Raw genomic sequence first — 13,055 nt, forward strand, 5'->3', positions numbered from 1 at the left:
AACTCTCTCTTTCTCACGCACACATACAAGCTCTCTTTCTCTCTCTTGAACTGATTCTCTCTTCAATTTTTCTCTCGTTTCCATTGTTACCAGCTGTAGTTTAAATTTAGCGCATGCGTACAAAAGCGAAACAGAATTAATTAGTGAACTCTGTGGATATGGGTGACAATAATCCCAACAAGCAAACAAGTGTAGAAGGAATTGTAGACTATAAAAATCAACATATACACTCATAAAACTCTCTCCCATAGTTTTCTTTCTCTCACTTTCCATCTGATATAATATTCACTGAAATATACACATTGTGTATATATGTGAACTCATAGAGATCACATATGTGAATGAGAACGCACACAAGTTTCAACAAGAATCATCGTATGCAATGTTATTGATTCAGATGCAAGGTGACAAGAGTTACAGTGATAGACGAATCTCCTTCAAGTGGTGCCATCTTAATTGTGATACGATATGCAATCAGATCATATGCATCATGTGTGTTTTGATTAAACTCACAATGCGATAATGCAAGAAGCACGAACATCTAAAAGAAGCTTTGCTGTTCTTATAGCAAAATAAATAATCATTGAGAATATAGAAGAAAAAAAGCTTGCAATAAGTCCATGATATGTTGAAAATCTCAAAATGTCGAATACTCCTTCGCAAGGAAAAATGGAAATGTCCTTATCCCTCAAAAGCCGGGAGATACTAGCTGAAGAGGGTGTTGTGGGGGAAATCCCTGGTTTTTCAATATGAGACGGAAAAACTATTTTAATGAAAAACTAGTGATGAAAAACTTCAGAAGGAAGATCTCTGTGATACCTCCATTATCAGAGAGAGTTTGTCTCCAAACAAAATTTTAAAAATTCCATTAGATTTGAAAAATATTCATCACTATCTATATATAGATATATAAAAGCGAAATGGCACTGATCCATTCACTCATCCATGAACAGAACTAGAAATCTACCAGGACCAGAACACGTTCAAATTTGGTAATATATTCAATTGGCATTCTAGAGGCGCACTAAGAATGGATTGGAAAAAAATCCAACCAATTCAGCGTTCTTTCAGCGTTTTCTCAAATTTTTCAAGAACAATTTGATTAAAAGGTTGAAACTCCGTATACAAACTAAGCTTAGGTGTAACATTTTTGTATCGAAAGGGTTTTGAAATGAAGCTGAAAATATGCCTAAAATTGGCGGTTTTTAGCGTTTTTCTTGCGTTTTCTAAGCTTTCTCAAGAGCTCATTGAGATGAAATGTTCAAATTTGGTACACAAGTTCAGCTTATAGTCCAGTCAAGGAAAGGTTATAGAGGGAAAAGTTGGGAAGACAATTTTTGACTCTGCAGTTCTATTTAGGGTAGTGAGGAGGTAAACATATCAAAAGTCCCCACCCCTAACCCCTGTGCTAAGTGGGTGGGGGTGGTTTAAAGGTACCATTTTTTGGTTTCTCGCATAAAACTGAAAAACTATTTATCTTAAAGACTTGACTGTCATATAACAAATTGAAGCTTATATAATTTCCTACAATATCGATCCTACAATTTTGTTTTATATCTCCTCTAGTTTCCGAGATATCCGCTCTTGAAGGTGTGACATTTTTGAAAAAAAAAACACGTTTGCTACCTATTTTTTCTATTTTTGCTCTTATAACTTTTCAAAAATCTATGGAAAAAATCCATGCTGATTATGAGCTTATAGAGCATTAAATTGTCATCAATTTGATGTGTAATTTCACACTTTTACGAATTTCCCTACACCTATTTCAGCAGCTTTAGTGTTGAGTGTGAAATCTCCATTTTTGCAACAATAGACCAATTGACAAAGGAATTTGGAGGGAATGTTTTAAACACAATTTTTGACTTTGCAGCTTTGTTGAGACCAGTTGGGAGGAGAACATATCAAAAGTCCCCATGCCTAACTCATGTGCTAAGGGGATGAGGGTGGTTTCAAAGTTGCATTTTTCAGTGTTTTGCTTCCACGCTCATATATACAAATAGGTATACGAGACGCAAATCCTCCTTCATTATCCCAAATTCACAAATTTCAGCACCAGCTCCCACAAGAATTTCAAGGACTCAGTCTGCGTCCTCTCCTCCCCTCCCCTGTGGGCACCTATGTATTCAGAAGAAGCATTCAACCATTTCAAGTTTTCATATTCAATATACAATAATTTGAATGACTGGAAATTATTATCATTTATGAAAAATAAACTCTCTTCTCGACTATTGTTAAACTTATCCACGAATACCAAATGTTCATAGCCTATTTTAAACTACATTATACTAGAATAATCCCCATCAAGTATAATTCATCTATCCAATTCCAAAACGTATTTTTCAAACAAGGCTGCAAGTGAATAGGAAAATCATGGATCTGAAGCTAATAAATAAGACAAGCAATTGATTACCATCAACAATCAAAGTTACAACGCAGTCAACCAGAATGAAGTAGTGTGTGAACCTCACACAAGTAATCTCACAGATAATGTTGGACACCAATACTGAACATCATAATAGACTGTACATAGGAAGGTACTTGAGAAGCTCCAGTGCCACAGTATGCACAAGAGTGTGTGGTTGAGTGGTTCTCGTGGATCCTTGACTCGAGACCACTTTGATTTGGACAAGAATGGTGTCGCAGCATCTGTCTCAGGTCAAGAATAGTTCCTGGATAGTTCAAAACAGATCGGACTTATCCTACTTCAAATTCGCATCCTGAATTCGATATTGAACTGTGAGAACTTTACTCCACTCATGCCCGGTTGCAGAGTCGTTACATAAAATCAAACATAGCTATGTGAGACATAGTTTAAAATTACTGATATAACTGGTTGATCGTTGCACAGTCGTTTGCCAAAGCCCATTTAGCTATATCTCGAATTAGCATCACACATAGGTCACACTGCAGCTCTATTCACTTTTTCCGTACATTTCCGTGTATGCTTCTATCCAACCAATGTCTTGGCATCGGGAAAGATTCAATCGACATCACTGTCAACAGACCTAAAAGACCTCACATAAAATTGATAAACAATATGGCGACTCTTGGTTTTTGGCAAGATTTCTCACCATATTTAGCGATTTGGAGGTTATAAACAACTTAAAAAAACATGGGGAGAGAGAAAATAATTTACAGATAGTTTTTCGTAAACATCTTTCAAAAAGCTATCAGAACTTCTAAAATGCATTTTAACAGCACGACTTCAGGCCCATAACATAACTGACCGTCTTTAACTATTGGATACATTAATAAGCTCTTTCTGACGACTGTGCAACGAAATCATGTGTCTAATTGGGCGTTTTTAGTTTTATGGAAGCTATAGTTTACTTTGATATCTGTGCAACGGAAAGTGAATATTTATGACTTCGTAAATGAGTTAACTGCCTTTTTTTAACTTTATGTGACGACTCTGCAACCGGGCATCAATGTGGTAGGTAGTTTGACCATTGAATTTCTATGAAATTTATTTGTTGCACAAAAAATTGATTTTTTGTTGTATTGATTTCTTGAGTTGAGTTTGTTGATTTCATAAAACGTAATACTTCAATTTATTCGGGTGTCAGAGATCAAGCCGTAGTTAAAAAATACGAGCTTGAGGTGAAAGGCTTTATTTGCCTTGAAAAAACAACATGTAGACCTCAAAAATGAGTGGATTCCGGCGGCCCACCATGGTAATCCGTATTGATACCACCTAATCCACTCCCTTTTTCTCGGAGAGCTCAGATTATATCACTCCATAGGCAGGTAGATTTCCCATCTAAGAGGAAAATTCCCTACCTGGCTCTTTCACCATAGCGAATGCTTGAATCACTTTTATGAATACAAACACGAATAACCTTACTACAAGCTGGGTTAATAAAATTAAAACAGACTGAATAAGTCTAATAAACTAAGGTTGTACAGTCTAAAACTAATACAGAGTGGCATGATCAAGAATTTTGCCCAATTAGTGACTGTGAGAATTGGGTCCAGCAAGAGAGTCAGTAATATGGTAATGGTCAATCAGTAATAATATGAGAGAGTAATCAGTCTTACGGTACGAACAGAACGGGTGGGTCGTGGTGTAGATTACGGTTCCGATCGATGCCGCTAAACAGCTGGCAATTATAGAAACATTTAGGAGTCATCGTGTTTATTAATAGAGATATAGGTATATACAATGGTATCGGATTGTTTTGGTAGGTAAGGTACGGTGATGGTGTATATAGGTATACGCTTATATAGATATAGAAATACGTGGATCGTGACCTATACAGAAAAATAAACATTGAAGTGAACGTTCTTTACGTTATGTACTTTTTAATGTTACTTTTTTGAATATTGAGACATTGAAATTGATTATTTATTTATTGATATTGATATTTTGCAATCGACTGCCGACTCAAATAACAACCCTGTTAAAAATTGGGATAAACGGCAAAATAGAATAGTCTTTTTATCCAAGAGAACAAATAATCATTTTGAAACATCAATAGTAGGTTATTTATCAGTGGGTAGTTATTTATATAAAAATAATAGTTCTTGTACTATTTCGCATAGATACAAAAATTTGCAATTTGCAATAGTAGCAAAATTTTATGCAACCTAATAAATTGATATAATACAAATGAATATAAATGAAGTTATTGAAAACAAACGAAGCTCAAAATCGGAAAAATGAAATGAAACAAAATTTTTATTTGGTGGAATTAGGCGAAAAAATTCATAACCATCGTTATTCATATTTATAGATATTTCAAATCCTAACCACTTCCATTGGTATTGCAACTCGAAACTCAAATATCCACAGCTATTGAACAATTGAACATAGGTACTCAAGGTAGGGTAGGGCACTCAATAATAAAGAGAAGTCAATCAGAGAAGACGTCTTTAATCAGCACCTTATAAATATTTCATAAGGTGTTATATTCAATTGAGCCACGAAAAATCTGTGAAAGAAGTTTCCGAATCTCCAAAGCAATAAGATAGGATAAAGCAATAATGTTTTGTTGGAATCTCAATGATCACCACGTGATCGAGCTAGCCAATCAAAAGCGTGACAGTCAATGGCTATACTGTGATTATATAGTTACTGTAAGAAATAAATGACTCATATTTACTTAGAAGCAGTCTCTTTACGCTCATTTGAGATCAACGTTTCTATACTCCTCTCATTATAAAAAATGGACCTATTTTCGTTTTTAATGCGGATGATGCCCACATGAGCTTTTTGCTTGAGCGTGGGTGTTGAAAAGTGCGTTGCTGAATTGATGAGATGATCGAACGTCCATGCCATCAGCGGGATTCAAACCCACATACCAAGCGATGTTAGCAGACTGAAGTTTGTAATGCTCCAATCATTAGACCAACCCGGCTGGCAAATTTGTTAATTTATTCTTGGTTGTACCAACCAGAAGCAGCTCTTTTCTATGGACATTTTGGGGAACATAGATTCACGGGCAGATAAATTAGCCTACATTAAAATAACAGAACTGTAGTAAACAGACATACTCCCATATAATTAAACGAGCTAAAAAACTTTATCAATGCATTGATATCAAAGTCACTTTACAACGAGTTCTATGTATAGGTATGTTGAACATATTTATTGTTAGGTAAGTTGTGGAGAGCGGCTTATCTGTTTCTGAATTTTCCTTGAATTTTTGTCGAAATGAAAGTCTCAAAGGAAATTTGGAACTTGAAAATCAAGTTTTAAGCCATCAGTTCTTTTTTATTCAAATTTCATCTGTCGGAAAGTATTCTTATTAGATACATTGTAACAAGGGATTCCCTTTTTTGGGTTTCGAAGCTTTACTCAATATTTCCGGGAGAAAAATTTCTTGAAAGTTGTAACTGGTAACTTTGAATCATCGGTTTCCAATACAGTGTGGGCTAAGTGGGGTTTGATTGAGTAACTGGGGAGCGCTTTGCTGGTGGGTATTAGAAGGTTAATGGATGAGTGAGGGTGGGGGTTGAAATGCAATGGGTACACGTTTTGGGGTTGGGCGCGGAAGTGAGAGAGTGTAGTGAGTAGTGATTGAGTGGGCCATGGGCCGTAGTGGGCTCAGCGTGTGTAGTAAGGCGAAGGTCGAAGAGACGTATGCGCCGACTAACGCATGCGCATACGTGTTCTGCCTCTAACGATCGTGGGTCGGTGTTTGCGGGTCATCGGGTTATTATGAGCACGGCACTAGACGCAACTCAACACAGTCGCGAGTTGGAGCTTCGGACGCTCGGTCACACCAAATCGCACCGCCAACTGACATGGGACAGTGGAGCGTTTTTGCATGGCTTATAAAAACGCACCCCTAATGACGCTAGCCCCGTCGTCGTCACGTGTTGTCCTCCTGACTGTTGTCGGACTTTTGTTGCAACTTGTCACAGCTAGCGAGTTCCCCGAACGAGAATGCTGCGATCCCGTTTATCCGCTGCCGGCCGTGTCAGCCTCAGTGACTCCCGATCCTCCGCCGTCGCCTTCCATCTCTTCCTCCTCAGTCACACGGCCAGGTAACCGCATCACTCTTTCCCATTTTTTTCTCTCTATATATCAATTTCACATTGTGCATATCTCTTCCAACTATACAAACTTTGAAAGCTTACAATATCGACCCCCAAACTGCAGAAAACTATTGCCCGCGCATAAAAACATAACCTCCAAGCATTTCTATCTCAACTTTATACACTTTTAACTACTTTTAAAGCTACTCTGAAGTATTACAAGGAGTTCAAAACTTTTCTCCAAGTAATATCAAACTTCAGAATCTTGAATCCATGATGTAATATCCTTAAAGAATATTGAATACATGTGTTATTAAATCATTAAATCACTCAAGGATACAATAAACAGTAATTGAAACAACTTTCAAACACACCCGAAGTAATCAGTAACTCTCACAAAGTTTTTGTTTGAGAAGAATCAAGTCTTGAAATGAAATCCATAGAATATTAGAACTGGGGAGGCTGTGAACTTGATGTGTAGGCATCACTGTGAAAGATTCAGAGGATATATTGAGCAATGGCCTTCATTTACTTCAAAGAAATGTTGGAAATATTTCAATGTTTTTTTTTTAAAGAGAGTCATCTTCTGAGAACACATTAAACAATGGCAAATGGATGAATTTGAATTTGAATCTGAATCTGGAATCTGAATGAATCTTTAGAAAGATTACCCAAGGTAAATAATGAGTACATAAATAAGTTTATAGAAAGGATACTAGTAGTACTTAATTGATAATTTCAATGATTATGGTTGTACTGAATAATATTATAGGATGATATTGTGGGATAGGGGGAGTTATTTAGCTATTTAATTTATCATTTCTCTTTCAACTTGCACATCAATATAGAACCTCAAAATTTTATCGTGTGCCTTTATTTATTGTAACTATTGTTATACAGCTTTTCATTCAATCTCATAAATTATTCTGATTAAAATTATATGAATCGCAAACACTAATTTCTTATTTCTTAACATTATCTATTGGAATGGATTTGTATCAGCTTTCAAGTACCAATTATCCAAGTATGGATACCAAGTATCCAAAAACAGACAGTAAGAAATCATGGCTAAATTAATTCGCCCATAATACTGTGGATTTTACTTCCAAACTTCTAAATCCTCCTTTAATTAATCATTGATATATCACGTTCCTTTATGACGAAAAATTGAAGTCTAGAACTTTATCAGAACGTGTCTCCTGTGTGATTTCAGAGCTCATATTACACTCTCGAAGTATTGAGAAGCTATGAATCGGATCTACCCACTGTTCAAAGCTTCACTGAGATTAAGTGATAAGTCGAAAGTAAAAACAAACAACCAATAATCTGCCACGCATTGAAATAATTCAAATTGTCAATCCTCTTGAAAAGTCATTCAATCTCTACTCTTATATTCATTCATGCATTCAAAAAATATATCACATTTTGAAAACCAGCTCTGGCTCTGAGATAAATAAAATGATGAAGAAATTTCTGTTTCATTTGAAATGCATAAATAATGTCATTCATGAAAAGGAATGAATACATTCTTCAAATAATCCACTTTCTCTCTCGTTTCCGGAATAATTCAGGTAGATGCTCTCAACGCATCATTATTTTTTATTACTCATACAAAAATATTCTACCTCTAGTTGAATTCTTCAACCTCAATGATATTTGAGTTAATTTATTTGACAATCAAAATTCTATTTGATAAAATTTTCTATTTGTTGAAATGATATTTGACTCCGTTTATTTTCCGGTTGCTTTTTCAGTTATTTTAAGAAATTAGAAAGAATGAAACAAGAACTGGAATTGTTGAAAGAAGAATTCGAATTATGAGACGAGATTTGTGAAACTGGAATGTGCAATATTAATAGCAATATCAATAGTCAGGTATCTAATTAACAAAGATAACAGTAACTGAGACCATGAAATTCAATGGTTGCTGAACTAATGAGATGGAATTATAAAATTCTTCCATAAATTGTTTGAACCGTGAATTTGTATGTTAGATAAATTGAGTTTTCCTGACATCCAGGAAAAGAAAAGCTATTTTCATACTCACAAACAACTGGTCTGAGTTTAGTGAGAGTGAAATGACAAACTGGTCTGCGGAAACATTCGCTTGGATGCTGGAATGCTAAACCTCGCATTGTCAGCTCTGCGAGAGAAGTGATGAGAATTAACACGCTCTGAATAGAATACATTCAAGATTCATGAGAAATCAAATTTAAACTCTCAGTTTTATTTATATCATCAGACTTTCCTCGCTCAGCTCTGCGTTACACGGGTTAACTGGACTTTAATACAATTTTTTCTCTTTCCCTCTTCATCGATGATCTATTTGAATTGATACTCTAGAATTTGTTATTCAATTCTTAATTCTTATTCAGTTCATTTCAATCCTTTAGACTTTTGTTATATTTATGTATCTTTGGAAGAGTTTAAAAATTCTGCTTTACAATTCCATGACTATTAATTTTCACAAAGACAAAAGAAAATCAGAGAGATCAAGTTCCTTTGAATTGATTCTCATAGATTCACTTTCTCCAGTACTGTTTAAATTTCAATAAAGTGTTGATATTAGTCAATAAAAATGTGATTCAACAACTTTTTACCATATAAAGTGATACTACACGAATGTCTAATTACTGCTGTAAAGCGTTTCAAACAAGATTTCGCTCATTGGAGTAGGTTTAGATATGAAACATATGAAACCGAACATCAGTTATTCTGAATTCCATTCAATCCTTGGGTTGAAGGGCTTGAGTGCAATTATTTGAAAATTAATCTTATTGAATAACAATAGAATTAACACGGAAATTATAAGATTAAACATTGAAAATCTCTTCAATCCTCTTTTATCCAAAGAGAATTATGAATTTTGTTCGAGTTTAAAGAATGATGAGAGGTTGAGATGATTTCTTTTCTTCCCTCTGTATAAAAATATTAATGAAAGTAGCTCCTTTCGCTGAATCTCTCAAATCATTAGGACTACTTATAACTCCCACCTTTTCTGAGAAACCGCTTTAATTCTCTTGGAATCATTGAGTACGCTTCAATATTACTTCGAGTTTTGGTTCATCCTTCTTCAATAACTTCTGCTGAAATTTTTCATTCGCGATCAGATGAATATAGATTGAACTCAATTGAATACTTGTTACCTGCAGAGATTACTTTTGCGCAGGTAATTGATGAGATCGATCTAATTTATTCATTTGGGATTCATGATTGATACATTTTTCAAGCATTTCAAACTGTATCAAGTAATCCGATGAGACACTAATTCATTCAATTCGAATTTCCAACATAATGTTCATTTGGATAATTTATAATTTTTTCTTTATCACAAAATTCAATAAGCCCGCGCTAATAGCCTCGTCAGCAAGCTGTCTATGTTTTTCTATTTCAAACGACGATTATTAGTGAGGAGTAGCCAAATGGGTATATGATTTATAAAATAGCAACTGATACTTTTCAAATCACAAAATAGTCTGAAAATTTTCGTGTAAGTTTTACAAATAACCATGTCTACTCTGTGTTTTGAAACAAAAACTTTAAGTTTGACTCACTCACTACTCAGACACATTCTTTTATTCTTCAATAAGGTAACATTCAATTAGTTTTGCGTGCATACTTGCTGATTCAGTTTTTTGTATAGATTGATAATACTATTGAAATAAATTGAGAATAACAATCTTCAAGAATTGAAATAGGCTCTACATTGTTTGCCAGACATGATTGGCAAAACTTTCTCCCTAATGACTAGAATATCTCTCTTAACTGTCTAAGAATAAAATATCACCGCGGTCAGCAGTGAGCGGTAAGAGAATAGAATGGAATAGAATTGCTGCCTTTATTTTTTTACCTAGGAGGATAAGAGTGGTGTTAGGAGGATAAATATGAAATATATACATATATGAATGTTAATATCAATGAGTAGGATATATCCATAAAATATATCCTTCTTAAGACCGCTGGAGCTCGAAACGCCCATCTCTCTGGGTGCACATATCTTCAAAAAGAGAACTGAAAATTTCGAAAACGTGGGTAGAGTAATTGAACGAACATGTATGTTATGCCTCAGTGTGATGATATATAGAAATATGTAAAGTTTCCATTGAGTTTCATCGATAATCACAATATAAAGTGAAAAGCTGAAAGTATAATCTTAGTGAGTTGGATTCTGCGAGAACTAAATAAATATTGAACATATTCTTTGTAGAAATTTTTCAATTCCTTTCATTTCCTCTATGCTCGACGATCAAAACAAGAATTGACAGCCTCTCTCACTAAATTCTGGAGAATTAACAAATTTGAAAGTTATATTTCATATTAGCAGGGAGGCTCGCTCCGCCCCCTGGACCCCCGGCTGAATCATATAGAAATGAGACCAGCAGCCTAGATTCGCTCCGTTCACATTATTTGAGCTTCCTTCTGCCAAAAACTAAGAAGAGACTATCAGGCTGGATTCAAGCACCAGTTGATTTGAATTATGGAGCACGGAGTTGCGAAAATCGTTATTATGATAACAATTGTTAAGACTTTGAGATATTATGGGAATTATCGTATCTCAGTCTATTTATTTGAAATTTTAGATAGAAAACATTAATATCAACCCTTTCAAGTTCAAATTTACTTGAGAAAGCTAGTAAAAAACTATGAGAACTCAATGAAAAATTCGAGAATTGGAATCCTCCAATTCAGCACCACAATTACTTAAGCTGAAACCATTCATATCGGGTTAAGACATACAAGTTGTTCGTACTTAAAAATTCTTGATAAACTTAGCCTACTTTAAACTCTAGAAATATTGGGTAAACCTTGTCAATGAGTTACTGAAGAAGCTGAGAAAATATAGAAAGCACAATTAAAGGAAACACCAATCTTGAACATACCTTCAGCAAAATATTAAAGTTCTCTACATAGAGTTTCTTTACCCTAGCTGAACCTCTGTACAACATTTCAACGTTTTCTGTCAATATTAGTTTTGGATAAACTGACGATGTTGGAAAACGCTAAAAACCGTGATTTCGAGCGTATGTTTGATGTAATTTTGAAGCCCTTCTGATACTTGTTTTTCACACCATATTTGAACATTTTTTGTTAAATAGTTTTTGGAACTTTCTGCGTTTCCTACACTCGAAACCTGTGATCTCGAGCGTATTTCTAGCGTTATATGAGAGTTCTTCTAGTAAAAAATTTTCACACTTTGACTAAATAATGTCTGTTAAAAAATACATCATTTCTTTTTCACTTGCTTTTGAAAACGCAGAAAATTACTGAAAACGGTTAAAAACCGCCGATTTAGGGCGTATCATTGGCGTGATTCCGAAACCCTTTCAACACAAAATTTTTACATTTTAGCTGATCCTGTGTATGAAATTTGAGTATGTTTGGGAAATAGTTCTTGAAAAATCTTAGAAAACGCAGATTTTTGGCGTATATTTAAGAAATCCTTCAAATCCGTTTCTTAGTGCGGCTCTAGAAGGCCTACCTTTGGCATACCTGCCAAATTTAAACGTATTTGTCCAGTTGATTTCCAGATCTGTTGATAGTAATAATTGAATAAATGTATGAATTAGTGCTATTTCGCTCTTGTAATATATTATACAGATTGTCATTACTCAAGAAGAGAGGTATAAAGTTTGAATGAACTCAATGTACGATTCGTGGATGAATGATATCAATAGAGAATGGATAACTGAAAATTATTTGATAATTTGTTTTAAACACTTTGACTTGTCATACTCGTTTTAAAAGACATAAATGAATATAAATCCAAAGAGTGAAAGGTTGTCTTCAACTTGAGTGATGGCTATAATACTTATCATACAAATATCAAGAAGTGCAGACTATTCAGCCACTTCGAACATAACATCACGAAACAAAATCAAAATGGTTTGACTAATGTATGTTATGTGAAATCTGTTGTGTTCTATTGACTGTTCTGACTGTTGTGCTGAAATATGAAGGATGGTATTATATTAGATTAAACTTTGACGTGTCATATACTGCGGGAGCGTTGCTCCCTCAATGCAGTTTAATAATTGTGACGAACAAGAAAAGATAAGTAAAGTAAAGTGAACATATTCCGCACCTATGGGTGCAGAAGAGATAGAAGATGCCTACTCCTATCATATACCGACTATTTTGAATGAAAAACTTAAGTTTCTCAGAAATTCATCATCAAAGCATTAACTTCCACTGTAAAAATTAGAAAAAGAATTGAATAGATTTATAAGAATATTAATGGGAGAGTATAATTAGGAGGGAGAAGAGACGCAATTAATTCGTGATTTTGGAAGCCACAGAACAATTCCCTTGCCCAAAGCTGCTTTTCTTGAGAAATTAGCATAACTTTCAATAAATTGAGTTGTGACCATTTGAACGACGGGTGAAGAGTTTTTCAGCATGTTGTTGCATTGAGGAAATAAATAGGGTTTAAAATGCAGATTGTTGAGCGAATATTAAAAACGTAACTAAACGGGTGGAGTACTTGTCATCACTTATTGATCAGTGAGCTTTGATTCTCATTCGTTGAAACAGATGGTTGACCCTGACCCGCTTTTCGAATTATTAGAACATGAAAA

The 13,055-nt window shown here is 34.6% G+C and overlaps 1 protein-coding gene across 3 annotated transcripts in view; it reads left to right on the top strand.

Moving 5' to 3' along the window:
- Positions 1-6,157: 6,157 nt before the first annotated feature.
- The window catches only part of LOC111048987 (mucin-5AC), a 170,342-nt gene continuing 163,444 nt past the window's right edge, over positions 6,158-13,055 (top strand). For 2 of the 3 annotated variants that reach the window (XM_039442637.1, XM_039442638.1), the window contains exon 1: positions 6,184-6,489. In XM_039442637.1, the coding sequence (XP_039298571.1) occupies positions 6,270-6,489 (220 nt within the window). In that variant the 5' untranslated portion in view covers positions 6,184-6,269. Of the gene's footprint in view, positions 6,490-13,055 lie in introns of all 3 variants that reach the window. The other variant, XM_039442636.1, reaches the window with a different exon arrangement.

The sequence above is a fragment of the Nilaparvata lugens genome, chromosome X (genome assembly GCF_014356525.2).
Source record: "Nilaparvata lugens isolate BPH chromosome X, ASM1435652v1, whole genome shotgun sequence".
Taxonomy (NCBI): Eukaryota; Metazoa; Arthropoda; class Insecta; order Hemiptera; family Delphacidae; genus Nilaparvata; species Nilaparvata lugens.